Here is a 27,765-nt window from a genome sequence, read left to right on the forward strand (position 1 = left end):
CTTTGACTTATTTTTATATGAGCTTGAGGAAATTTGTGTTTCTTTTGCCACAATTAATATTTTCAGGCAATCTCTTTATGAGATTCAGCAAATTAAGCCGCAGGAGGCTTTTGAAATATGATACATAGAGTTTAGCAGATTGATCTTCAGGATTGCCTTTCTTTTGAGGACAGCTTTGATGATCTAATGGCTCTTTTTTATCTCTCAGTTGTTCTTGCCTTGTGTTTGAGGAGGAACTAAAGTACAATTTTTTGAAGTTGGGATACTGAGTTGAGGCAGCAGTAGTCTTAATCATTGTTTTACCTTTACTCACACGTGTGTACAGCATGTGTTTTTTATTTATGCATTTACATAGATGTCTGAGCTTGTGTCCCAGACGTATTTTTTCCTGCATAGTTGTTGTATATTGGGAGATACTTTCAAGAATACAGGCTATGTAATTTTGATAGATTTTTGCTCAGGTAGGAAAATCTGCTGGATTTGAGGTTGCATCTCCTAATTATATCAGAATTGATTATTATTTTGTGTGTTCATGGTTAAATGTAGCAAAAAAGAGAAAGTATGGCCTGCTCCATAAATGCTAGAGGCAATAGTCAGTTGACTCCCGTGCTTAAAAATGAACAAAAAATAGAAAGCAAATTAGTGAGACTTACATAAATAACGATGCACTGAGGTGTTTTATAAGTACTGTTTAGCTTATTCTTGCTCTAGTGAAATTTTCTTGCCCAGTCTTTTAATGTTGCTGGTGTGGTTTCTTCATGCTGTCTACAGATGTGATATCCAGAACATCTATCTAGTCCTGTATTTATCTCAAGTGAACATTGTATGTAATTTTTAATAGAGCTTCTCCAGTAAGGTGTGATGTGAGAACTCAGAAAGATTGCAACAAAATTAACAGTGGGTTTGGATCCTTTCCATTATTCTAGGCTATGCGAGAAGAACTGTGAGCAAGTGAATGATTTATGGAGTGGCATCTGACAAAATTTCCTTTAACTGTGTTGAAACAAGAGCATGTGGTGTTGAAATTAATGAGGTCTGTTTGGGTGCACGTTGTGGAGAGGAGGACAGAACCTTGATTCAGATGTTATCTACTCGCTTTCATATTCCTGTGCTTCAAGCAGTAGAGTGTGGCTCTGCTATTTTATTTAAAAACAAAATCAAAACCAGCTAAAAACCCACCAACCTTCTTTTCAATAAAATAATATCTTTTTCTCTCTTTTATGTAAAAAACTCATTGAAAAGTCTTGATTACTACTCTTAATTATGGCAGATAAAGCCTAAAAACTATGGTACTGCATTGTGGTACTTAAAGGAACAGAATATATTGATTTATGCCCAAAGGTAACAAGTGAACTGGAAAAATATGTTATCCCCTTTTCAGCAGCAAGGGAGTGCTGTACCAGAAAATCTGTATGTGAATATCCATTTCCATCAGTGGATGGGAAAAGGCATTGATCAGCTTGACTTCCCTCCTCACCCATACAAACTGTGGGCCATGGTCCAGCCCTCCCTGTGGCTACATCAGAGACAATTTTAATTGTCGTGAGAGCCCACTGGAAAAAAATGCTACTGAATCTGCAGGGTAAATTAAAAAAAAAATTAAAATAATTCCATATTTTGAAATGTAGGTTTGATACTGGCTTAGCAAGTGGTGTGTGTATGCATACACAGTGAGAGAGGGATTTCTGGGCGTTCGTGCCCTCCCCACTGAAGTCAGTGTGTTTGAATGTTCTGTACCACGTGAAGTGTCTTCTTGGGTCACAGAAATTCAAGGAATTTCAGCCATACTCAGATACAGGATCTTCCCTATGAAACTTCTTTTGGTAGAAGGGTTTCACATAAAGAGTAAAAGAAAAGGAAATACTTCATAAGTGCAAGAGCACATCCCTGGCTGGGGCTAAGCCCGTCTTCCCCCACGGTGCTCCCCGAGATGGGGCTGCTCTGGGCAATGCAGAGACCAGCGTGGATCCTCAGCCCGTGAAGTGGAGCTGCTCTGTCTCACAGAATCATCCCCATGTAGCCCGTGCCTGTGCAGTGTAGCGTCCCAGCACTGCGCGGGCAGAGGGGATCCGTGTTCTCTGCTCTGGAGCCTGGAAACATAACAGAGTTCATAGAGATGCCTCTTACCATTAACTTGCTATCCCATTTGGTTTCTGTGAGGGTTTCCGCTTTAAAAATAAAGCTTTATTTTACTTTTTTGTAACATTTTGATTCTCCAGCCTTAGTCCAGTGTTGTAAGGAGAGTGTTTTGGCGATGGCCATTGTGTCTGTACTGTCTGCCCCTTTCCTCCCCAGTCACCAGTAATCCCGATTCCTTTGGCCAATTTTGTCCATATTTCACAGAGGAGTGTGAGTTTAAACCCCAACAACAGGGATAATGTCACATCCAACCCCAGCATTATTTTGTGACCCGCCAGCAGCCGAGAGAAGGAACATTTTGTTTCCCAGACCTCCAGAGGCAGCGCCCAGCCGGGCAGGCGGTCCGCACGTGTGTGTTAGCTGGGTGATGGCGAGATGCAAAGCGTAGGTTGGGGTCACAGGGACATCTGCTGCAGAGGGGTCTGCTCTCAGGGGGTGGCTACGGATGGTGCCTAAAAATGGGGTGTTTTGTTTTGGGGTTTTTTTTAGTATCTTCCAAACTGTCTTTTATCATCTCCTTGGTTTTAATGCGCTGTAACTTGTAGTGTTTGTATCCAGAGTTGTCTGCAAGACAGCTCATGCATCTCGGTGTCACATACCTCTTGTTTGCTCTCGTCCTCATTTCACGTGCTGCTCTCCTCCTGCTTTAATCTGGGCTGCTGACATGAGCAAAATTGGCAGCTGCAAATAAAACCTCATTTAACGTACTAATCGCATGCTGAACACCAGTGGGGCAGCAGCGTCACTCGTATCTCCACACTTTACATGTAATTTATGATAGATACAGTATATTGGCAGGTCAGACCTAAGAAAGCAAGCTGTCCTCTTGCTACTGGTTTCTTGATCTTTTTTTATGGAAGCAGAATTTCCCTTAACAAGCTCTCTGCCTCCAGTTCTAATTTCCTCTGCTGACGTGTATTTCTTGTGGATGTTTTGGTGGAATTTCTGCATCAGAAAGTAGAAAATATTCTAATATAGGACCTTAAGATGTTGGTGGTGAAGTGATGTCTTTATTTTCTCACTGTAAGGGTAATATGGCTCTCTTGGTGCTTACTGTGGATCTTAAATATGTATTTTATGATTGCTAAATTCAAAGTTTTTTGTTAGTGTTAATTGCTGTTACAATTTAGTGGTACACATGATTCTAGTCTTAGCTCAGGACCCTGGTGCCTAGCACTACACCCAGAAGACATATGAAATAAACACGTATTTAATGGTTCATTTCTTTGTATTTAAAAAAACAAAACACACAGAGAGAACCTGCTATCCCAGCAGATGTTTCCATCTCTAAAAGTGCACTGTACTCCCGGATCGGCACCTCAGATGTGGAAAACACCACAGGTCTCCTCTACCCTCAGCAAGACTTAGACGCTGCACTACGACTTGCCAGAGCAGAGGTAATTTTCTTCAGAATTTGGAAAAGGAAATATGTGCTCCTTGTGGGTTCCTTCTTTCCTGTTTTTTTCCCAGATGATTCATGTGATGAATACTTGTTCTGTTCTTGTCACCATCCTCAGCCGTGCTAAAGCCATGCTAGAGGTTACCAGAGCAAAAGGTGCCATACTGTCAGTTTTACTATTGTTGGCATAAGTGAAAAGCAGGCGTTATATGAAATAAATCTTCATTGGTTTTAACCTCAGGTGTACTCTGCACATCTTGACATTGCTGTATAATTACATAAAAATCGTAAGATGCTAGAAATAGGAATAAAGTTACGTGTTTTCCAAAGCTACATATAAGATTAGTCTGGCTAATGATAACAATTTAAAAACAGGTACAATCTAGCGTTAGGGTACTCCAAACTTTATGATGGCTTGTGTGAATGCAAGGAGCATGAAGGAACACAGTCCTTTGGGTATAGAATTCCATGGACAGTCAGCCCTAAATATGCAGGCAGAAGCCAGTAGAACCCCCTTAGAGGACAAACCAGGGCACCACATTCCAAACCCGTGTACAGAGGTACAAACCAGATGCAGTGTAGTGTAATACAGTATTTTGTCAAACGTCTCCTTCTGATAATCAGGAATGAAACATGAAACAAGAACATTGCATCTACTTTCCTAACTTAGTTTTTCAAAACTTGAGTACGATTTCACATCTGAACATTTTAATTGCACTTTGCAGTCTGAAGAAGAAAAAAAGGTTGCTGAGGATGCTTATATTTGAACACGTTATGCACCTGAAAACTATACCTCTGTTAATTAGGATTTGATATTAAATCAAATATTGTACAGTTATTTAATTTCCTTTTTAATGGATCACTTGGTTTTACTATTTTGTTGTTGGTTTTTTTTTTCCTTTGCTTTCTTTGTTTCAGATTGTGGCCAAGGAAAGAGAAGTATCCGAGTGGAAAGAGAAATATGAAGAAAGCAGAAGGGAAGTGATGGAAATGAGGTGGGTTATTAATTTGTCACTAATCACACTGACAGAGTCTCATTTCAGCCTGTGGGTGGTACACAGAGTACCGTAATTGTACAACTGTTTTGGTTATTTTTAACTGCAGGATTTGGATTGATCCTAAACTGATATTTTGTGTTTGCTCTGCATGGTGGGCACCCCAGTTCAGGGTGATCATTGAAAACTTCTATGTTGCTAATCTCATTTGCATCGTCAAAATACTGAGATAAGAGAGATGTTAATCTAGGTTAATGTAAGAGAAGAATTTCCTCCAGTTTGTGCTGTGAATTCTCACGTGCACTGCGTAGTGAGGTTTCTGTTGCCTGACTGAACGAGTCTGCCAGCAGAGCTGGCACAGGTATGCATGGGCTAATTTAAAATTCACTCTCCACAAATAGTTTTGCCAAGAGAAGAAAAAAAGTGAAGGTTTGCAGATAGGTGTGAGTAGTACTGGCTCCCTCCAGGACATGACTGTAAAAGGTTTCTTGGACAAAAGAAAACAACCCAGTGGTGGTAGAAATACATTTCTTGCAAAGAAACCACTCTGTCCTCTGAGTGTTGACTTTCAAGGAGATTCTACACTCTTTTCTTTGAACTGAGCTGATTTTCTAATTACTGCGCGCACTCAGCTTGATCTTAGATAAGCAATTGTTGTGTTGGATTTGGCTGCTCCATTTGAGAGCTGACGGAAGGACCCTGAATTTTTGAGTTTATTCTGGTTGTATCTCTTCTATTTCTCCTTGCAAACATGCCTCTATTACATTAAATATCTGTATACTGGAACATAACTGGTTTGGCCTTCCTTCCCAGCCCAGGTTCTACCACTTGCAAAGGTGACAACAAAATCACTGTAGTGGATGAGGTGAGCAGTGTTGCTCCAGGAATCATTATTACTCTCCTTTTAGTCAGTTGAAATTTTCAGCCTTTCTTTTTTTACAGTGGTAATACCATAAGAACGACATACTGATGAGCTTGACCTGCTCATCAGTCTGAATCTGAGAAGGTGATCAGTTGCAAGAGAGAAAATATTTCATGGAGTCTCTAAGGCCTGTTATTTACTACCTTCAGACAAACAGAAAAACCATCCCTCTCCTTAACTCATAAATAAAAGGAAACTGTCAGATTATTTTAGCATCCTTCTTTTGAGTAGTAATTTTTGCAATCGCTTCTGAGACTGAATTTTCTTCAAAACCACTTCTAGCACCAGCTTCTTCCTAAAATTAAATGTCTCGGTGATTTAAAGCTAAAGTCAATGAGCTGTTTGAGGAGATGACCTGCATATGTAATTCCTGCTTATACCCAGGCAGAGTGTACTTAGGGAGTAAGGGTAAAAGGGAACTGTGGTGCAGAACTCAGCAAATGCGAGCATGGATGCCAGAGTCACACATGGCGGATTTGAATAGCGGCAGCACAGGGCTTTGAGCCAAAGCATCTTAAGAGAAGCATCTGCAAAAGGCAGGGGCTTTATTTCTTTCAGAAAAGCATCTCCCAGTGCCCAGCTGAGTTCTCTCACCTCTCTGCACTCTGCTTGGGAAAGGAAACAAAACCCTGGCATGGCCCTCAAATGCATAATGAGGCAAATTGGAAAGGAGCTGCTGCAAGCAGTCAAACCAAGGATGCAAGAAAAGGAATGAACAAAATTGGGAATTGTGTAAGGAATGTCTCAGCGCTCAGCACACGCTCAGGCACGGTACTTGGTCCGTTCTCTAGAAAGTGCCTGGGTGCACGTGTCTGCTGGCTGCAAATGGGCACTGACAGAGGTTGCTTATTCCTTCATGAAAGGAGAGCAGGGGGTGACACAGAGCAGCTGGCACACTGTAGATCTGTACCTTCATCTTCCTCACAGTAATTTGCTTGTGTGTCTATACCCTCAATAAAATTTGATTTAAAAAAACCCCGATGTTATCTCAGCCAAATTTCCCACAGGCACATCACTGGAACACATGGGTGAAAAAACAAATCTGACTAATATTGTCACAAAATGATAAAATATGCATGTGTGCACAAAGAAAGATTTCTCTTGGAAGATTAAATGTTGAAACAGTCCATGTGTGGTAAATTAGATGCAGCAATTAAATCTGACATAATGATAAGCAAGAAGTGAAGGGATTGTCTAGAGCTGCGAGCACAAAAGCATCACTTTCCACAGAAGGAGAAGCAATGCTCCTTGACCCAAGTCCTGCATACTCTACCTGGAATATCCTGAGTTCAGCTGTGTTTCCAGAAAAATGTCAGACTGGAGGAAATTCCTCTCCAGAGAACAGTAGCCAAGATGAGAAGTTGTAATAACGTAATTACTATTGAAGAGCTAAACCAGGGTGGGCTATACTATAATTCAAGGGTACAACTAGAGGCAGGCAAGGTATATTTAAATACGGTTATTTGGGGTCTAATTGATTATACTCAGAAAGAGAAGTCAGGCAGGTGACCTCTAAGATCCTTTGTAGCCCTGGACTTTGGTGTTTTTATGACTTGATGAAATTGTAGGAAGTTAATACATAGACTGAATGTCTAAAATACCAGAAGTTAAGCCTATGCAGCATGTCAAGCTGGAGTTAAGAAGTGCCATCCCAGAGATGAATGGTGTGACCAGCATCCTTTGGTCCCCCAGCCATAGTGACTGTTATTTAGGCTTCTTGACAGAAAGAGGCCTTTGCCGTGAATCTGGAACACCATCTCACTTGGCTACTTGCTTTCCAGGTTGAGTATTATTAAAATTAATGTGCCGTTGCAGTACCCGCTTCTGTTGAACAGCTGCCACATGATTCGTAAGGCTGGATAATGCAGAGAATGTGGTACCTACTTGAACTAGACTCAGGCAGTAAAAATAAGAGATAGATAATGTTATTTCACTTTGCTGCCAGCTTCCATGGTGCAGCCTAGGCTCGGAATTGCTATAGTGTTGTAACAGTGTTTAATGTGTTCGTTGCCCTGAGTCCTTGACTTCATTTTCTAGGATGATAAAGCTTCCTAAAGGTGCTTGGCATTACAAGGATATGACATGGCTTTAAAATCCTTATTTCTTACAGCAGGCTTTTGAGGTAATCTTCTTTGGACATGAAACCAATCCCTTCCTTTTAGGGGAAAATCCTTGCAGCTGTTTTTGCTCTCAAAAGTGCAATTTCTGTTTGGGGTTTTTTTTTGTTTAAAAAAAAAAAGAAAAGTAAAAAGCCAATTAAAACAACAGGACAGACAGCAAGGGAAAGCAGCATCCAAGCAGATCCCAGTGGAGGCGACAGTCTCTGGCCCCAGTACTGGAAATTGTTCCTCGCTGAAGCCTGAGCGAGGTCAGCGGGGTGCGCAGCTGGAAAGCCCCTGCTCTGCCCAGAGCTCTGCAGGACCAGGGCGAGCGAGGAGTTGCTGACCTTTGGGGCAAGTGGTCTTCCCAGGGGCTCCTGGGCTCTGTGATTCACATTTGAGACAGGCAGTACAGGAGTTACTGCATTAGTTTTTTGGGAGCTCCGCGAGTTTCTCCTTCCCTTACTGACTTTTATCTTGGGATTTTCCCACATCCTTTCTGTAACCTCACCAACTGCAGCAGATTTCTCTAAAATGGAGCAAGTGAAAGTGAGCTAAGATTTTAGAGAGAGATTTATTCAAATACCATTGAGCTGTTTTGAATATCCACTTCAGTTGAAGTGTGGGGTAATTTTGTTTTTTGTAGACAGTCCTACGTGGCTCATGAATCAAAGCACAGATCAAGCTAGTCTCATTTCATTAGCTTTATTTGGCTCTGGGAAATGATGGATCATCTTTCTAAATCACATTTAATCTGCTTATTTTGGCTAACCTCTTTTCAAGAAGGAAATTCAAAGCCTACCGTGAGTGTATGAAATAAAATAGTCTTAAAAGCACGATTTTGCCACCTCTGTTTCAAAAACAGATTTGGGAAATAGGACACAATGGATTTCGCGCTACATAATCGAATATTTTGTTCTTGTTCTCTTAAGTGCTAATGGATCATTTCGACACGTTTGGAGAGTGGAAGATTAGATATAGTTTGGATGAGGGCCAGCTGCACTCCTGTTAGGTTTACTTGCTACCAGTTATAACTTTACTTAACATTTACATTAAAAATAAGCAAATACAAACATGGAGAAGAGGGGAGAAACTAATGGAAAAATCAGACTCTTTGTAACTCTTGAATGAGACCAATGTGATTATGTTTATATTTAAATCATGAATGGTAATGTACTTTGGGCATTTCAAATAACAGAATTTGTTTAGAAGCAATCCCTCGCCTTCCCCCCCCTCCCCACGCACCTACAGTGATTTACACGGAGGATTAAAATTCAGGTGCAATGTTTGAACTGTCAGTTTTATTTGTTACCCAGGTGATAAGGAGCACATAAAAGTGTGAAGGGGCTCTGTGTCTCTTTCAAAATACTGTAGTTCAGCTACTGAGTAGCATTATTTACTAAGTAAGCATTTCCAATTATGGTGTTTGCCAAAAGCTTTTCTTTTTTTTTTTTCCCTCTTACAGGAAAATAGTTTCAGAGTACGAGAAGACGATTGCTCAGATGATAGGTAGGTGTTTCTACTCTGAAAGATGCTATTCTCCACTCTGATTTTTCTGAAGAGAGCCTAGAAACGTGGTTGAAGTCTGTGGGCTTCATTTTGATGCTAGCTACATCTGCTGATGCTGCTGGGAATTGTGAATGCATCTGAGGACGCCAGTGTGTGCTGCTCAGTTGTGATGAAAAGCTAGGGCTTCGTTTTACAGAAAGTAGCCCCCGAGGCAGTCCAGGTAACCCAGAAAGATCAGAGCTTTTCCTTCTGTGTCAAAGCAAACTGTCCCATAGGAAACATGTTCAAATGCTTTGCCCAGAATTCATGGGTATCTCCAGGAGAGACTTGCAGTGACCTAAAAATCCTTTAGCCATCCACTCCCAACTGATTAATAGGAGATACCAAACTTAGCTTATTACAACAACAGGGATTATCTGTGCTAAGTACAGGGGTCAGACCAAAACCTAGATTAACTGCCATCCCAGCTGAGAGATTATGAGTGGCCAATCCACCTTCCCAGTTATTTACTGACACAGGGGTCTCCTTTAAGATCTAAATTATGACAAGTTTTGCTGCACAAAAATTAAAACCCACCTTTGTTAACAGCATGTCCCACAAATGAAAAATGCTACGTGCAGTAGCATTTCAAAAGCAAAGGTTTCAGGACTCGTGTGTTTCCTTGGCACAGGAGGTCTGGCCCCTGGGATGTGATTTCAAAACTCCTCATAGGATTTCCAAAGCTCTTTTTCTTAGTCTGGCTATAGAAAGCATCAGTGGCTTGTGCTGCCCCATCCTCCTTCAGCTGGAGCTGTGTCCCAGACGGGCTGAGCAGGGTCGTGGGTTCTCTGTGGCCAAAATTGCTGGGAAGAGCAGGGGCTGATGAGAAAGCAGGACCAGGCTTATCTGGACAAGCTCGAGTAAAGCAGCAGAGAACTGTGAAATATTGTTAAAAGCCTGTGGAAGTAGCCTCGGAGTTAGATCTGGGCTGTGAGATGCAGGAGGAAGGCCTGGACCTAGCTAGTGGTATGAATCCAGCCTGTTTGCACTGTTTTTGTTGAAAAAGAAAGAAATTATTCCCCTTACACCCCTGAGAGAACTGTCACAGAGTGCCAGGAGCACAACAGGCATCCCTGCATCTTTCTAAACAGGTTTTGACCAGGGAAGGATTTTTATTACAGCTATTAACATATCATATTGTTTCACCCCTTTTAAAACTGGCAGCCCCCTCATATGCAGTCAGTATGGTGTGACTCCAAAATTTTTGGTTTCTTTTAAATTGGGTTTGGTTGGGTTTTTGGGGTTTTTTTAAATTAATGCTTGATTTGTGTTTATATACGTTTGTAGTGAATTTGCTTATCTTTGACCAAAGAGAGTGGGGGGAAGTGGTTCAATGTCGGGTGGTTTTGCTGCCTTCCTGCATTGCTCAGCCATTGGGAGACACCTCAGCCTCCTTTCAAGTGAAGGGAAAAATGGGCTATAAATAAATAAATAAAAGTTATTTCAATAATAATAAATAAACTAAATAAAATATATAGTAATGAATAATATATAATAATAATAACAACAACATGCCTGGCTTCATTCTCTATGGTGTTATGCCTCCGTTGCCTTTTTGTATGTACAACTGAGCAAATCTGCCTGCCTTCTGACATAACGTCTGTCGTTCTCATCATACAAGTGTTAAAATAGGAATGACCAGTGTATGCAAAAAACTTAATTCATTTTGCTTTACACTAAACGTATAAGACATTGTCCCTGAACCTGGCCATTCATATGTACGGACACAGGACCTGTCCTTTTTTCCCAAACAAGCATATGGTTAGCAAGAGAAGTTTCTTTTTGATAAAAAATTCAAATTATATTTTTTAGAAACACATTTTTTAAAAAAAAAACCTTCTAATTTTGAGAGCACAGTGCAACAAGAAGGTATAGAATAGGGGTCTTAAGGGAGAGGCACAGCTGTGGCGTACATAGTAAATTCTACAATTGCCATTTCCTCTTGTTGCAAAGAAAGCAAAGATAATTAAAGCATTGGGCCATTGACCACTGAGGAAATAGATCTTTAAGCTTCAAATCCAGGGTGTCAGTCCGTCCTTCAAATGATCTGTGGCAAGTTTTTAAGAGCTATGGCTATAAATGATGTTATTTGCTGTCCATTTGCAAAGGAACTGAAACAACAGTGGCACCGAAAGCATGTGTTAATTAGAGCAGTATGCAAATTCTACTGCATGGTAATACGTTAGATGTGAGACTTCCTCTCCCTGCATTTAATGTAAATTTTTGATCTAATTGTCCCACTTTCTCATTTCATTTGTCGTAAATTACTATCCCTTTTGATAAAGGGATTCACTCATCCAAATGCCATGTTGTAGGGGAAAGTGATTGTCTGTGTGCTATTTGCATATACTTCCCTGAACTATTACCACAATAAGGCCTTACTGCTGATGCAAAATAGACATTTTAACAAAAGAAATGCCCGTGCTGTCTCTATGTATGATTGAACCCTTCCGAGCTGTTTATACAGCCCCGTTAGGAGGGCATTACAGGTGGAACCGATTTCACAGATCCCTTTAATGAATATTCAGTGTGGCTGATAGGTCCTGCTCAGCTTTTTGTAGGTTGTCCTGTGTATGTATAATGAATATTGAAAATATTCCCTGTTAACAATACACGATTGTGTATGTTTGCCTACAAAGGCACTGAACACATGCATTGCAAGCAGTAATTACCTTTGATTTCAAGGGCTGTGGCAGGTCTAGTATTTGCTGTCATATGCATACAGAACCCAGTATTACCCGACTTAGCTTATGCAATTATTTTCATGCCACACTCTGTCCAGCCAGAGTTTTCAAGCTTTCAGTGTATAGATCCCTGTCAGTGTCTCTTTGCATATTTTTTTTTACTGGTGCTTTTTTTTTCCCTTTTTCTTACACTTGCCTCAGCCCCTAACACGTTCTTGCTTATACTGAGGGGGGAGGAGGAAAAAAAAAAAAAGAATAGGCTTCCCAGGCTAGCCTGCTGCTTGTGCTGCTGCTTTGCTGACTTGTTGGCCAAGTTTTGCAGCTCACGATGCGTGGCACTGACAGCTGTATGGAACGGAGCCTGCGTGACCCCGATGTTCACTGCACCCCACCCTACACACACCTTGATCACAGCCATCCACAGCTCCCTTCCAAAATCCCTGTCCTGGATTTTCTTTTTATTGATGGATTTGTAATGCTGGGTTTGTTGGGTTTTTTTTCTTGTTAAAAATGTATCCTTATACTTGTACGTTTAAATACATAATTAAATTCTCATTATGAAAAACAAACAGATGTTCTGCTTTGTGCATTACAGGTTGTTGCATTACTTGTTTTCTGCTTTCCTAACAATTCCTGATTTTCTGTTTTGCTTCCGTTTTTGTTGCTTCTTGCTATTTGCTTGCAAAAACAAAACAGGCAAGCCTGGTAAGTAAAGCTTTTCACCAACTTTCACACCAGCATTTTGCATTTTTAGTTTCTTTTGCTTTTGTTCTCCGTTTGCTGCATTCCCATGAAGTAATGTAAGTAATAGTGAGCTAAGCCTGAAAGCAGATCTGCTGTGGGGGTGCTCTGATTCTGTCAATTTGGATAGTGTTAGTCCCGAGCATACTGTTGTTATTGTTGGTGAGCCGTGGACAGTGTGTGTTGCAGGCATGGAAGCCATTTAATTAAAATATTTTAATCACATAACCTCATAAATACATTTAGAAATAAGTAACTCCTTAGCTAAGATTTGACTGGCAGGCTATTACCAGCAGAGTTCCACTAAGCAGCTTTTTCATTAAAGCTAAATCACACTTTTAGAAAATACCACAGAGATCTTCGAGTGCCCTTCCAGCCAGATGCCAGGTTCTGTTTTCTGTAGTATTTAACCACTTTGGTTTTAAACGTGTCTTAACTGTTATCTGAGGTTATCAGATGCCCCTTTCCTAAAGCTCACTGGGAACTTCCCCTCTTTTCCATTCATATGTCACTCCCTTCTCCGGTATAAATTCCTGTTTTCCCCTTGGAGTTTAATGCAGGGCTCAGGTTTAATCTCCACGGGCACCTCTAGCATGTAGTGGAAGGCAGAGGAGGAATGCAGCGTTGGGTATCACTTGCCCCTAATTCCCTTGTGGAAGTAGAAGTGGGGCTGGGGATGAGTGTTTGAGGAGCTGGTCTGGCCGAGGAGAGAGGGGGGCACCACGCTGCACTGGCAGGGCCAGGATGAGCTCCGTAGCTGTGAGGGAGCGAGTCACGAATTACTAACTTTCTAGATTGCCCTAGAAACAAGTAAGAAGGAAGTCGCTAAAATACCACAGACAGCAGTCTCAGATAAAGTAAAGTTGTGACATGAAATCCATGCAAGTACGTTACGTGGCCATGCAAATGGATCCCTTCCCCTGCATGGAGTTGCAGCAGCAGAGGTTTTTGCCAAAGAACGGGATCCTGCCAGTAAGTGTTTTGGAATTGAGCTAGACAGTGTGTAATCTCCAGTGTGGTTAAACAAATCTTGTGCTGGAACACAAGGTGACAACTTCTCAGATTTAGGAAAATAAACGAAAGATGACAAATGCTTTTCTCATTTTACTTGAGAATACATTTTGACATTACAGATGATCACAGAGTTTCTTCAAGAAGGCAAACCAAAAAAGAATGTTTATTTTTTATGAAATGTTAAATATTATCAAACTGATGTGGCATTACGGGGCTCTGGGTTTCTCGGTTCTGCCACATCAAAGCTTCACCAGTAAAATAAAGGCGTTACAGCTTCGTGCTGCAAACTCAGCTCAGGACCTGAGAGCTTCTCTGGTTCTTTTGATCTCTGTGCATCACACAGAAGAAAATAACCTGCAGCCCGGCTCTGCCCCAGCGAGATGCAGTCACGAGGTGTGCAGAGGAGCACAGAACAGCCAACACGAGCTGACGCACGGTGTGGCAGCTGTGCTGCTCCGGGCTTAGTTAGGTTAGCAAAAACGTGTATGAAAGGACTGAATATGCAAAAGGAAGAGATTAATCTCAGTTTGGGAATTGAGAGTATCAACTTTGACATTTCAGAGCTGACCAGCACTATGAAATTCGTAATTTAGATGAAGGCTTCTATTCAAATAAAAAAAATAAACTCTTGTTTATTTCTTTGTATTTCAAAATATAAACGGCCTGAATGAAAAGTTGCAGATTCTGAAATGCCCCATGCTTTTTACATGGGAGAACTTTGTACCTTATTTTAGTTTCCATCATACACAAAGGGAAACAGTAATATAAAATGGGTTGGTTTTTATTTCAGTATTATTCAAAGTAGCCCTTAAAACATGGTAACAGGATTCATATTTTAGGACGTGAAGCAAACCACAGAGCACTTTGGAAGACAATGCCAGACCTTTTCTTCCAGTGTTATACGGGTATTCCGGTTTATTACTAGGTCAATTCCTCTGCAAAGTTCTCTTCCATACGGGTTTGGATTCCCAATATGTTCTTCCCACCATCCCTGCCTCAAATTTTACTATACACAGGGGAAGGTTGGAAGATGTTATCTACAGATCAGAACTTAGAAAGTCTGTCTAATGTTAGATTTCCTTTTTGGCACTTGCTGCAGTAATCCGAAGAACGAGAGTTTGCAAAACACTGTATTTCCAAGGGAAGAATTTGAGTTGAGTTCCCTTAAACAAAGAGCCTTGTTTGTACAGGATTAGAAGAGCTGCCAAGAGATGACAAGCATCTATCAGCAGTGGCAAATAATATATTGCCAGTGCTAGTGCTATAATGTTCCTTCAGCTAGTGCATCTTCAGTCAAACAAGGAAAAGCCAACACCTGCCTTTTTCATGGGAACAGCTGAGTTCAAGTGAAATAAATTCATCAGTGCAGAGATATATTCCCATTTTCCCCTAACATCAAAATATTTAAATACCACTGTATTTAGCACCCTTTTTCCAAAACAGGATTGTGTCTTTTTATAAAAAGGCCTTTTCTGGATCCCACAAAATTACTAATACACAACATAGAGCACAGTATAGTAGAAACTATAGATGAGAGTGAAATCAGTGTTCTTACTACTGTTACCCTTCTGAAAATTGCTTTTTTTTCCTCCCCTTCTCTTATTTCTAACAGAGGATGAACAGAGAGAGAAATCTGTCTCCCATCACACTGTTCAGCAGCTGATAGTGGAGAAGGAACAAGCTTTGGCAGATCTGAACTCAGTGGAGAAATCACTGGCAGATCTTTTCAGGAGATATGAAAAAATGAAAGAAGTACTGGAAGGCTTTCGGAAGGTGAGTCAAGTTAAAGTCTCCTTCTTCAAAGAGCGAAGCTGAGCAGGCTAGTGTGTACCGGTGCTGCTAAACAGAAGGCACGTCTTTGTTTCCAGTCAAATCCGATGTACTACATTAGACTGCAGTGTGCTGGGGGAAGGGGAGCATGAAAGTACATTTGTGCTTTCATTTTGGAATACATTTGAAAGGATTTTGATCAAGAGTAACTTGCTCCCATCTGTGGCACTGCGATCGCAGTAGATGTCGTAGAACTGCGGGACTTGAGCACATGTCAGCGCTGGTGAGGCTGCACCTCGATTCCTGGGTTCAGTTTTGGGCCCCTCACCCCAAAAAGGCCATTGAATGACTCGAGCGTGGCCAGAGAAGGGCAACGGAGCTGGGGCAGGGTCTGGAGCACAGGTCTGCTGGGGAGCGGCTGGGGGAACTGGGGGGGTTCAGTCTGGAGAAGAGGAGGCTGAGGGGAGACCTCCTGGCCCTCTGCAACTCCCTGCCAGGAGGGGGCAGAGAGGGGGGATGAGTCTCTGGAGCCAAGGCCCCAGCGCCAGGCCCCGAGGGAATGGCCTCAAGCTGCCCAGGGCAGGGTCAGGCTGGCTCTGAGGAAGGATTTCTGTGCAGAAGGGGCTGTTGGGCGTTGGAATGGGCTGCCCAGGGCAGGGGGGAGTCCCTGGGATCCCTGGAGCGGTTGGAGAGTCGGGTTGAGCCAGCGCTGAGGGATCTGGGGGAGCTGGGAACGGTCAGTGTGAGGTCAGTGGTTTGACTGGAGGAGCTGCAAGGTTTTTTCCAACTGAGATGATTCTGTGATTCTGTCAGGGCTGGCTTCTGGACTGAGTGTTCTGTTAAAAGCTAGAATGTGAACTCCTCGGGTCCGAGGTTATGTCTGAAGTGCATAGATTGAAGAAGTATTGCAGCCATATATCAAATGCAAACAGAAGAATTGTAAAGCTGTGCAATATTGCTTCAGATGGCCTCTGTGCAGGGTGTCAGTGTTAGACTGCAGTGCAGCCCTTCAAATATCTGAATGTCACTCCTGCAAATAGGTGTCTGTCCTACACTTCAACCTCTTGGATTAAATTTAATGTCATCTTCTCATTTAAGAATGAAGAAGTGTTGAAGAAATGTGCGCAGGAATATTTGTCACGAGTAAAGAAGGAAGAGCAGAGATATCAAGCGCTCAAAATTCACGCTGAGGAAAAACTGGACAGGTAATTGTATGTACACGTATCTTTTGGGGATTTGTGCTTCAGGAGAATTCCCAAACCTGCTTCTTCAGTGTGCAGAGCACAGGCTGCTCTATAATGGAGAGAGGAATGAAATGCTGTACTGAGAATTTCTGTAATGTGCAGGTGTTTCCTCTAGTTCCTGACCATATAGAACACCTTAATTTTCCATCTTTATTGAATGTCTTCATGTTTCTTTAACATATTTTCTAGGGGAGATCAAGAAAGGAACCATTAGCTAGGTTTATGCAGCTGTGCTCAGGTATTTGTACCTGCAGCCAGTATTCCTGCCCCCAGACATGTGCTGTTGCCCCTGTGCTCTGTTATTGCCCCTGTATCAGTCAGCAGAACTGACCATGTGAGTGCTGCTCAGCTGTTCCAGTGCAGAGTCAGTCAGGCCATCTGTCCCTCATAGCACCAGTTTCCTAAGTGGGATCAGCCCAACTTGTGCTGAGGGCAACAAGGAATAGTTGTACAAAAGATTGTGCCACATGTTCCATGCATAGTAACTCCTTAAGCCACTGTTAAGGAGCAAAGGTGAGATTGTGGCTTAAGAGAGGCATCTCTGGATTTTTATTTTTATTTTTTTTTGTCCTATGCTTCCATGCAATGACCAATTAAGCATTTTAAACTGAATATAAATGGAATTTGAACTGAAATTAAGCCCTTTTAAACTGAAAGAGGGGAGATTCAGATTAGATGTAAGGCAGAAATTCTTCCCTGTGAGGGGGGTGAGGCCCTGGCACAGGCTGCCCAGAGAAGCTGTGGCTGCCCCCTCCCTGGAAGGGTTCAAGGCCAGGTTGGACGGGGCTTTGGGCAACCTGGGCTGGTGGAAGGTTGCCCTGCTCATGGCAGGGGGATGGGACTGGATGGGCTTTAAGGTCCTTTCCAACCCAAACCATTCTGTGATAATTTCTAGGGGTTATCAGGACTCGTATTACAGTCCCCTAGACCCAAGAGATGTTTCCAAAGGGTCGCTAGGATTGATCAGTGCCTAAATCAAAGTAAGACTTGGATTTGCTTTCCAGCTGTTATCCCAGCTGTGAGTCTAATCTGTAAGAGCTGGAGATCAGGTTTCAAAACTGCCATAAAACACTTCTACCAAAGTGATATTTGTGACCCCAGCACAGATGTCTGAGAGAAGCATGAAGGGAGCAGCACAGACATTAAGAAAAAACTTTGCAGCCTCCTCTGAGCAAGAGAAGGAGTTACGAGAAGTCTCCAGGGACAAATCTCAGAATACTTTCAAAGACGTTCAGAAAGTAGCCCTGCCCTCAGCACCCATCTGTTAAGATGCAGTCCATCCTTCAGTACCCACTCTCCTTTCCTGTAGAGAACCTGACGTGACAAAAATCTGTGTTTTTCTAGAGCCAATGCTGAAATTGCACAAGTGAGAGGCAAGGCTCAGCAAGAGCAAGCAGCATACCAGGCCAGCCTTCGTAAAGAGCAGCTGAAGGTGGACGCGTTGGAAAGAACACTGGAACAAAAGGTAAATAGCAATTCAGCTCTTTTAACACAGAAGTCAACGGGATAACTAGAGTTAGGTGAAACTTCCCCAGGGTTAGGGGAACTTCATCCAGCTCTCCTCTGGAGCTCATACTGCAGCCAGGGTCTGCTCGAGGACCCATCTTCTCCTCACGTCCAGCTCCCCGGCCCCGGGAGAGCAAAATCAGCTTAGAACAAAATCAGCTGCCTGCACTGGGTGGTTCAGGCAAACAGACCCCTCTGTCAGGCTTTGATCTCAGCCCTGGACCTGCGCTCGGGCCCATCCAGGCTCGCTCAGAGCTCAATGTGCATCTGTGTGCCAGGCAGGGCCCTTGCTTTGCTTTGGTTCTCGGGTTTAATTCTTTCAGTTTTTGTTTCCACTTTTCATTTTAGCTGTAATTGCAGTGCTAGCTTATGTGCCTCCACTGTTAACACAGAGAGAATGATCAGATACCGATCTGTACAGCTTAGGGCAAAAGTGACTGTAGGAAATCCCTGTTTATATCCCGTGTTCTCTAGCTTGGCAGAGGAGCTTGCTTTCAAAATAGTGCAGCTTTTCCTTGCTTAGAGCCCCTGGAAAACAGGGTGAAAATAATGCTGTAAAAGTGCAGCCTAGAAACAAATTTACACTGTATCTTATTATCATGTGCTAGGAATGACTGCTATAAAACTGGCTGCTTTAGTGCTAAATTGTATTTATTGAAGTCAGAGAAGCTGTATGAGGAAATAAGTATATTGTTTGAATGCATTATACGTATATGTATGCATATTTATATATATATATCTGGCTATATGTATAGATATTCTGTTACCAGTATTGGAGAAAACTTAATTGTCCAACACTTCTCCCAAGGGTTGGATAATTTAAAAAACAACCTCACCTTAACTCAATCATATTTTTCATGATACTTAATATTATCTTTTATTTTCCAGAATAAAGAGATAGAAGAATTAACAAAGATTTGTGATGAACTGATTGCCAAAATGGGGAAAAGCTAACTTTTAACCAAATTTCTGGACTTCGATATTGAGTGCAATATGACCATTGGCACACTGATGTCCATACATTTATGTGGACAGGTTATATTTTCACTTTTTCGTATGCACTACTGTATTTTCTTTCTAAATAAAGTTGATTTAATTGTATGCAGTACTAAGATGACTATCAGAATTTCTTGCTATTGTTTGCATTTTCATAGTATAATTCATAGCAAGTTGATCTCAAAGTTCCTGTATCAGGGAGATTGTCAAGTTCTCTAAGAAATTACAAATTGCTGATCCTAGCCTTCCCTTTGTACATGAGTTCCCATGTTGGATGTCTTTTGGATTTAATATAAACATGTATTACTTGCATGGGGACTCTTGCCTTAAGGAGTGTAAACTTTATCTGCATTTGCTGATTTGTAAAATAAAATTTAAAATGAAAAAAAAAAAAAAGAAAATGCATGTCACTTAAATGAAATTCTCTATTGTAAATAAATTTTTTCGTTGAAAGTTGAAGATAAGTATGGCTCTTTTATGCATTTCACTTGCTTACTCCATGTGCAGTGCCAGACACAGCAGCTTGTATTAACTAATTCCTTCACAGAAACCACTTCACGGGTCTCTGCGTGGAGCACTCCGTGGGTCACAAGAATATACTACTTGTGCGCGTTATACCTTGCTCTCTCTCTAAATATATATATATATATATATATGCACTAGATTTGGACCACTCAGGTCTCAAGCATAGTCTTAATCCTCCAAACTCTTTAATACTCTGACCCCGATGCAGCAAATCCCGTAGGCCAGTGTAAGGAGACTGTTTGCATGAGTTGGAGCCTGCGACGTGCGATGGTGGGGTGGTGGTTTTGAAGCATGTCTATCACTGAAAGGTGAATTTATTTTCTTCTTCCTGCTACTGGAAGAATTTGCCTGCAGGGTTTGTGGTGATAAAGTATGTGTGATTAGAAGTACAACCAGAATAAGCTAGATAAGTAGCGTTCTCGCACACCTCTTTATCCTGTAAGTTATCCTCTGCAGAGGATTAGGTGTGTAAGACAAGCATTAAGGCTTTAATAGCAAACAAACTGCTTTCTCTGGCTAATGGTACATCTCTTGTATCTCCATGATGTGGACACTCTTCAGCCTGGTTCTTGTCAGCTCCCTTTTTGTACTCAAAAGTAAGTCAACTCCCTTTTCTTTCCTTATTTATTTCTTTTTAATTTCTGACTTCAGGCATAGCCGAGCCTCTTTGCTGTTTTGGGCTTCTCTCCTGGGTTGGTTTGGTTTCAGATGATTTTGTGTATGTGGTTAACAGAATTTCACCTCTGCTATGTAATGTAAACATAAATATGTATGCTAACAGATTGAAATGTCCCTGTGGACAGCAAGCGTGACTTCTGCTCTGCAAGTTTGAAGCATGGCATTTTAAATATATTTAAAATTCATGCATCCCTTAGAAAATACCGTGTAGTTGGAACCAAGGAAAAGAAAGAGGATCGCGTTACGGTTGTAATGTAATGTTTAAACCGAAGCAAAACTCTTAAGGTACACTGTTGTGCCTTCGGCTGAATCGGTATTTTAGAGAAAAGAAATTAAATATGGGTCATAGTAAGATTTTATGTGTTTACAACGTACTTTTTCATGGTACTGTGGACCAAAGATCATGACAGAGAGGGGAAAAATCATACTCCCAAGCTGTTGGAGCGGACTGCTCTGACAATGTTACAAGAAGGTGTGAATGCAATTACAGAACATCAGTTCTTGGATTATTTTAAGTGCAGATTATAACAATTTGTGGCTGTTTTTTTATCTTTAAAATCAGTATCCGGACCACTACTAAAAAATAAAAAATTGATAGGATTTGCAGAATCTTTATAGATTTTTTTTAAAGCTCTTTGGTTTTTTGTTTGTTTGTTTTTTGCATGTGCTTTAAACAAAATGAGACTGTGTAGCTGATATTTTACAATATTCTTTGTAAACTCTAAACACGACTGTTATAAGTGGTCTTTTTTTCCTTAATGCCAGGCGAAGCACTGCAGTGTTACACCTGTGTAGGTTCTAGTGATGAAGACTGTAACAGACAAGGGACTCAGCAATGTCCGGGGTACTCTGATGCGTGTGCGATCATTAGAGGACAAGCAAGTAAGTGGTCACAAACAGTTCAGACTCACTCCATTTTTGATAGTAGAAAGAAAGAATCAGTGTTGGAAAGAGAAGAGTATATAGTAAGCTAAGCAGAAAAACAAAGGGAAATGTTTCCAAACCCTATTAATAAATCTCGGTCCTTAATTTTATTGGTTTAACAGCAATCTTATGGAAAATCCCACTGAGTTTGATTTGTCAGTATGCATTGATGAGCCAGATCCACACTATGTGAAAGCTGTAAAAAAGCATTTTAAGTATTGGCCTGCTTAAATCTATTATTTTTAATATATATATATATATGTTATTTTTAATATATATATCCTTAAATCTGTTCTTTTCAACATAAATGGCTTACCTGGAAATTAAGAAGGAAAAGAAGCTAATGAGAGGTGCTGCACTTGAGCATGTTCAGAGATACTTAAGCTGCATCAGTTGTGTCTAAGATACATTACAATTATTCAGCTGAAGTGGGAGCTTGTTAGTGTGCTGTAATCGGATGCAGTTACGTTTATTCACTTGTGAGGAACGGCCAAACCTAATGTTGCTGAGTGTTGGATGGCCAGGTTCGTGCGGGGTGGGTGGGTGGGCAGGAGCGGGTGATGGGGAAGGTGCAGGGCCCTTTGGGTTCACTGTGGCTCTGTTGCAGGTGGCATCATGAAGTCCTGTTCGTTCAGGTCCTTCTGCGAGCGGGCATGGAGGGACGGGGCCAGAGCACCTGGGGTGAGCGTTCACTGCTGCTACTCAAGCAACTGCAATGCAAAAAGCTTGGCTTCAGGAGTCACCAGCTCCATGAGCTACTTCTCTCTCCTTGTCTTTACATTGTTGGGGCACCCGTTGTTGAAGCTGACATGAAGAGGAGGAGTCGGGGGAAGAGTGTCCTGAAGCAACAAGTCTGCCTTTATAGAAAAGGATGATTGTATTTCCTAATCACATTGCTCCATGTACTATATTTCTCAGGCAAAAAAGCAGTAGGCAGACCTGACAGGTGTTCAGATAAAAATTGTTTCATCTACAAAATATGTCTTGACCTATACGTAAGTAACGCTGCCCTCTTCTTGTGTGTAAGGGGTTGATTGTGTGAATATGTAACATTTTCCTACAATTTAGATAGTACATATAAAGAGAAAAAGAAATCTTAGCTGCAAGTAGCCCCATAGTAGGGTAAAGGATCAATATCTTCCAAATGCTGTTTACTGTTGGCAGACGTTCAAAAGCAAGCTAGAATTTTCAAGCACAAAGTGACAGAAAATTCTAGCAAGCAAATTAGTCTTTCAGAGAACATTTGCGAACTTGACAAAACCAGAAAACTTGAAATAAAGATGATTTAGTATTACTACAAACTCAGAAGGTCATTAAGAACAATGCAAGGAGGTGTGTTATGTATATTTGCTGCAAAAAGCCCTTCCAGTCCTCTTTCCTGATCTTTTGAGAATCTTACCACAACATTGGAGGAAGAAGGAAAAAAAAAAAAAGCTTGGAAGTTCTTTTGTACTGGTAAACTCTCTCCAAAGATCAGCTCATTCTACCTCTACTGCCCATTTGAGAACAAGTGGTTAATCCCTGTTTTGTAGGCAAATTATAACTCCGGTAATAACTTTTATTTTTAATCCAAATTCTTGCTGTTTCAACTGTAGTTAATTCTTCACTGTCCTAAACTTCATTCTTTGAGAGTAAGAGTATATATCTGCCCCTTCAGTGACATGATTGAGTTGATCTGTGGTGGTTTATGTATCCTTTTCATTTTGCAAAGTGAATGAAATTACTTGGAGATCTTCAGAGATGTAAGGAACTAAATCAGCATTTTTAATAATCCCATTCATTGCAGTTTTACCAAGTAAATGATCCAGAACAGGCCACATCGTAGAAGGCATTGTGCATCACTGGCTAGTAGGCAGACGGGCCTTTGAAGTGGATATGTTGAAACTAGGCGAGACAAGGAGTGACAGAATGCACGATGTGACCGCACTACGCAGGGTCTATGGTACCAGAGAGCAGGGTGGTACCTCCTTTGGTTCAAAACTCAAGAGGGACAGACAAGCAGCTGAGTGATATTTGTAGATTTTAATGTCCAGCTGTGATGGTCTGATTGAATCTCTGGCATGACACATGTGTAGGACTGGCTTAAATGAAGTAGAGGTGGTCTTTAGAGTTCTAGTTGCACAGTTGGAGGAAGATTTGGTCATTAAGTTTATGGAACTCACAAAATATGTGGCAAAGTGGCTTTTCCACTAGCTTCGTGTTGTGACTTTTTTTCAGTAGAATTATTTGAAAAATCAATTCCAGGCAGCATGTCATAGAATTCTGCACATTCACAAATATTTTATTAAGGTTGCAAACCCTATAGCTGCTTCAAGTGAAATCAGTGAAACCTCCTTGTAGAGTTTAACCCTAACCTGCCTGGTAGCTGTTGCCTGGCACAGGGACCAAGCTGTCTCCGTGTTTTATTGTACTCTTTCCTCAGTATGGATCCTCTCATCATTGTATGTAGATTGTGGCTTCAGACTGGGCTCTCAGACAAGGCGGTTCTGGTCTGTGCTTAGTTGCTAGGCACAAGTCTGATAAAGCTGTTGACTATAAAGGTTGCAACAATGCAACAGATCTTGGCCGAGAATGTTAATTTAGACTTAAATACCTCATCTGTGTAAAAATCACGTTGGTTTAAGTATTTCTCATTTCATTCTCAGCTTGAATCAGTTCCTTCAATCTGTTCTGCTACAGGAAATATGTATTGTTTGTATCTTTATTTGCTGATTGTTCTGTAATGATAAATCTGTATTGAATGTAATCTCTGTATATGCTCAGTGCATTTCCTTAATGAGAAAATAAAATACATACAATGGTTGACAATGTCTCTCGATAAAACAAAACTGCATTTTTTAATTGGGATTTCCAGTTGCATCTGGTGTTCTGTATTCTAGCAGGAATTCTGGGTTTTTTTCTGTGGGATGTAGTTCTTAAATCTGTTAGATAAAATAGTGAATGTTGATAGTTTTCTTACTGTGTTATTTCCACGATAAAATAAGAAGGTAAGGCTCTATCCTCTTGACAAACACCATCTGTTGTTCCTGACTACAGCCAGGACTCGGAGCTTCAGGCAGCTCACAGCCTCCCACTGCCTCCGTTTGATTCTGCCACCCAGCACGTAACGGGCTGTGTTTTACTTTTTATGGGTCTGACATTTTCCCTGCCTAATTATGAAGCCCAAGTGTGCATGCATGTATATATCTAGAATTGATAAACGATATTTATGGACTGATGATACCAGAGAGGCTTCACAGTGGTTCTTGGCACAAACATTAACAGGAAGACAAGCACAGAAAAAAATGGAACAAACCAGAAGGAATATTTTTAAAACCCCATTAAAAATACAGAAAATATTTTCAAGTTTCCATTGCCATGACTCTGCAGAACTATTCCCAGTCATATGTAAAATAAAAAGTAATTGTGGAAAGCTTGCTTGTTCTGAAGTCTAATCCTGGTGTAGTGGTGCACTCTTGCTGTCTTCCTCAATGTTGACAGACAGTTGGGACAAAGGGAGCAGAAACTGATGATGAAATGCCTTCTGCTGCGGCTGAAAATGATAGGACTTCTTTTTTGTCTGGTGTATTAGTTGGAGCTGTGGAGTGGATAAGCTGAGTAAGTACCGGGTTTGAGTTTAATGTGGACCTCTCGCCTTCAAGGAAGGATCTTGAAAGCTAGAGATTCTTAATTTCTGATTTATAAATGAAACTCTCAATTATAAAATACAGCTTGTTGGTCTCACAGATGGCCCCAAATAACTCCATGATTGCTTTATATCCTCTTGTTTTTGGCAGTACAGACACTTTTTTCTTATTTTCCCAGCCTTCTCAAAGACAAGAGCCTCTGGGACCTACCAGGAGGGCACATCTGATCAAAGTGCCCCTGCACTTTCTCAAAGAGCATAAATGCAAATGTATGACTTAATTTGTGTCAATATTCATCCACACCTGACTTTTCCTACTTTTCCTGCAGTGAGAGCAAGGTTCCAAGCTGTCTTTGTTCTTGGTGAGGAATAAGGAATTCTGGAGGCTCGTGAGCTTTAAAATCCAGAGAAGATTACCTCAGTACCCGCGCTGCTATTTAATGGAAGAAATTTGAATTGCATCTTGGTGTCACAGACCACAGTTTTATTTTTAACCTTTTTTTCAATGTGAAATGTTAGTCATCTGGCTCTGTTCAGTAGGGATGCAAACGAACACCCTTGTGCCTTGTGCTATCACGCCTCTGTGTGCAGTGGAAGCCCCACTGTGACAGGTTTCATCGTGAGCATCACCTCAAAGGGTCTCAACCTTTCTGAAGTCTGTAGATGTTTAGGACGTAGCCCGGAACTGTTGGCTGTGGCTGGTGACTGCCCCTGGGGAGGGGTTTTATGATTTTGGAATCAGAAGTCCTGACTGCAATTCATGGATCAAGGTTATCACCCTGCATACACATACACTCCCTCTTATCATCCAAAGCCAGCAGCACACGGGTTATTTTTAATTGGTAAATTTATGATGTGCTTAGACGTAGCATATTTATTCCCAACCGAGTGAAAAAAAAATTATAACAGTGTTAATCCAATTAACTGTGTATAAAGAGTGTAGCTCGAAATTCATCATGTTGGTGGGGTAGGTACATGTAAACTTTGTGAGCATCTGAACAAAACAAGGGAAAAGCCAATGTGGGATTCAGTTCAGAAAAAAACACAGAAGCAGCACGTGATACTTGGCAGCGTGACTTTATGGAAAGTAGGTCTTGTCAAAAACATCTCATTTGAGGTTACGGATTTTTTGCTGATAAAGGCAAATACATAGATTTTGCAACACATTTCAGATAAAATTGCAGTCGTGATACGCAGACTGAGAGTTCAGGAGCCAGAAGAGTGAAAGACTTGTAAAAAAAAGTTCACAGCAGAAAAGCACCCAAATGTTATCTTGGACATGGGTGATCTCACATCATCTTTCTGACAATCTCAGGATGTTACTGTAAGAAGTGTCACAAAAAGAAGGGGCTGTCAAAGTACTAGCATGTCTGCATCAAGATAGTCCTATATGTCACCCTATATGTTGCCATAGGGACAGGTTTCCAAGGGAGACCGGTAATGCACTTTTCTGGGACAAAACTAAAGCCCAGAATGGGAGGATGGGGTCGAGCATTTTCACATTTGTACCCATTTTTTTTGTAGGCATTTGTACCCACCGAACCCTCCTCTGCTCCACACTTAGCACCAGTAATCTGTGAAGGAGTACACTATTACTAAAATTGCTTACACTTTTTCTAGCAACCTGCTTTAGCCCAGCAGGCAGTATTTCTTTCGAAAACTACCCTTTTAGCTGCTAGCTCAAAGGACTTGTAAGTATGAGGTATCATTTGAAAGGCGAAGGGCAATTTCTCACTTGAAGTTGTTTCCCTTTTCTGAAGTCTTCCTGCCCTTCATCCTCACCAAAATGTTTTTCATTTTTTGCTTTAAACACTCAAGGGGGGAGGTGTTTGGACACTGACAAAGACTTGGCCAAAAAATTAAGGCTGGTGCTCAAATGCAGTCACTGATTCCTACCGCCTTCATTAGAGATGTCTGTCATCTTATTTTAAGCAGTGCTGGTCACCCTCAGTTTCGGATTTTCAGTGCAAAATGTCAGAGTCTGCAGAAGAGACCTGGAGCTCAGACAGACTGCGTGGCATCTCTTCGGCCAGGTCAGGGCCTGATTTTGCTCAAAGACAATTTTTTCACGCGGGTTTTTTTGCTCCTGTGCTCTCCCATCCTTCACAGAACTTTTGCGATCTTGAGGATGTTCTTTACCTCCCTTTAGTAACTTGGTCTTATCCCTCTTTGCAGCTTGTGGAGGACTTTTATCAAATGAAAATATCCAAAATGATGTATTTATTAATTTCAAATTCTCATGTGTAGGTGTCAAGGGACTTCAGATTTCTAATAGCATAATAATCTCTAAATTGTGTCTCCCAACTCTTACGCTGATTACTGATTTCAGTCTTTATCAGCATGATAGAATTTGCTCTATATTATTTTATGCTGGGTATATGAAGATTTAATAGCTAAGGCCTATTTCCAGAGAAAACCCCTGCCCCACCAGCAGGACGGGGTGCCAGACACCCAGAAGCTGCGTTTAAAGCAGGATCCCTTTAAATGACGGTCAGCTGTGAGCATCGAGCCTTGCGGGGGCTGCAGAGCTGGGGGTTAAGACACCCATTTAAAGCAATCCACTGCCACAGAAGAGACATAAGCACCTTTGCAGTATCAAATGTCCTCAGTGCTTTTTTTGGTCTCGCCTCTGTATTTCACTGCATCTGTGAAAGCTGCTCCCACCAGCTGTACGTGGGCAGGTAAGAGCAGTTAGCGACAATCCCCATCTCTCTCCCCATTTAGTCTTTCTAGGGGTTAAGCTTTACTTTCAGGAGCCATCTTTTTGGACATTTCTTTTGCACTGCACCGCTAACAGTGCTTATGAGTATTTGGCAACCTCCGTCACTTCAGTTTCCACATTCTCCCCGCCAGCTATGACTCCTCATATTGGATAAACATGTCTGGTTTTGTTAAATACTCAGTTTCAATGAATATGACTCTGGAAAGAGCAAATCAGTTACCAGGATGAAACAAA

General features: G+C 41.3%; 1 protein-coding gene across 8 annotated transcripts in view; it reads left to right on the plus strand.

Annotated features, from left to right (window-relative positions):
* TACC2 (transforming acidic coiled-coil containing protein 2) overlaps positions 1 to 19,521 on the plus strand; it is a 138,529-nt gene extending 119,008 nt beyond the window's left edge. For all 8 annotated transcript variants that reach the window (XM_074907890.1, XM_074907895.1, XM_074907898.1 and 5 more), the window contains 7 exons: positions 3,393 to 3,536; positions 4,457 to 4,533; positions 9,020 to 9,063; positions 15,154 to 15,314; positions 16,410 to 16,516; positions 17,900 to 18,020; positions 18,950 to 19,521. In XM_074907890.1, the coding sequence (XP_074763991.1) occupies positions 3,393 to 3,536; positions 4,457 to 4,533; positions 9,020 to 9,063; positions 15,154 to 15,314; positions 16,410 to 16,516; positions 17,900 to 18,020; positions 18,950 to 19,015 (720 nt within the window). In that variant the 3' untranslated portion in view covers positions 19,016 to 19,521. The remainder of the gene's footprint in view (positions 1 to 3,392; positions 3,537 to 4,456; positions 4,534 to 9,019; positions 9,064 to 15,153; positions 15,315 to 16,409; positions 16,517 to 17,899; positions 18,021 to 18,949) is intronic.
* The last annotated feature ends 8,244 nt before the right edge of the window (positions 19,522 to 27,765 follow it).

This window comes from Athene noctua, chromosome 5 (genome assembly GCF_965140245.1).
Source record: "Athene noctua chromosome 5, bAthNoc1.hap1.1, whole genome shotgun sequence".
Classification (NCBI taxonomy): domain Eukaryota; kingdom Metazoa; phylum Chordata; class Aves; order Strigiformes; family Strigidae; genus Athene; species Athene noctua.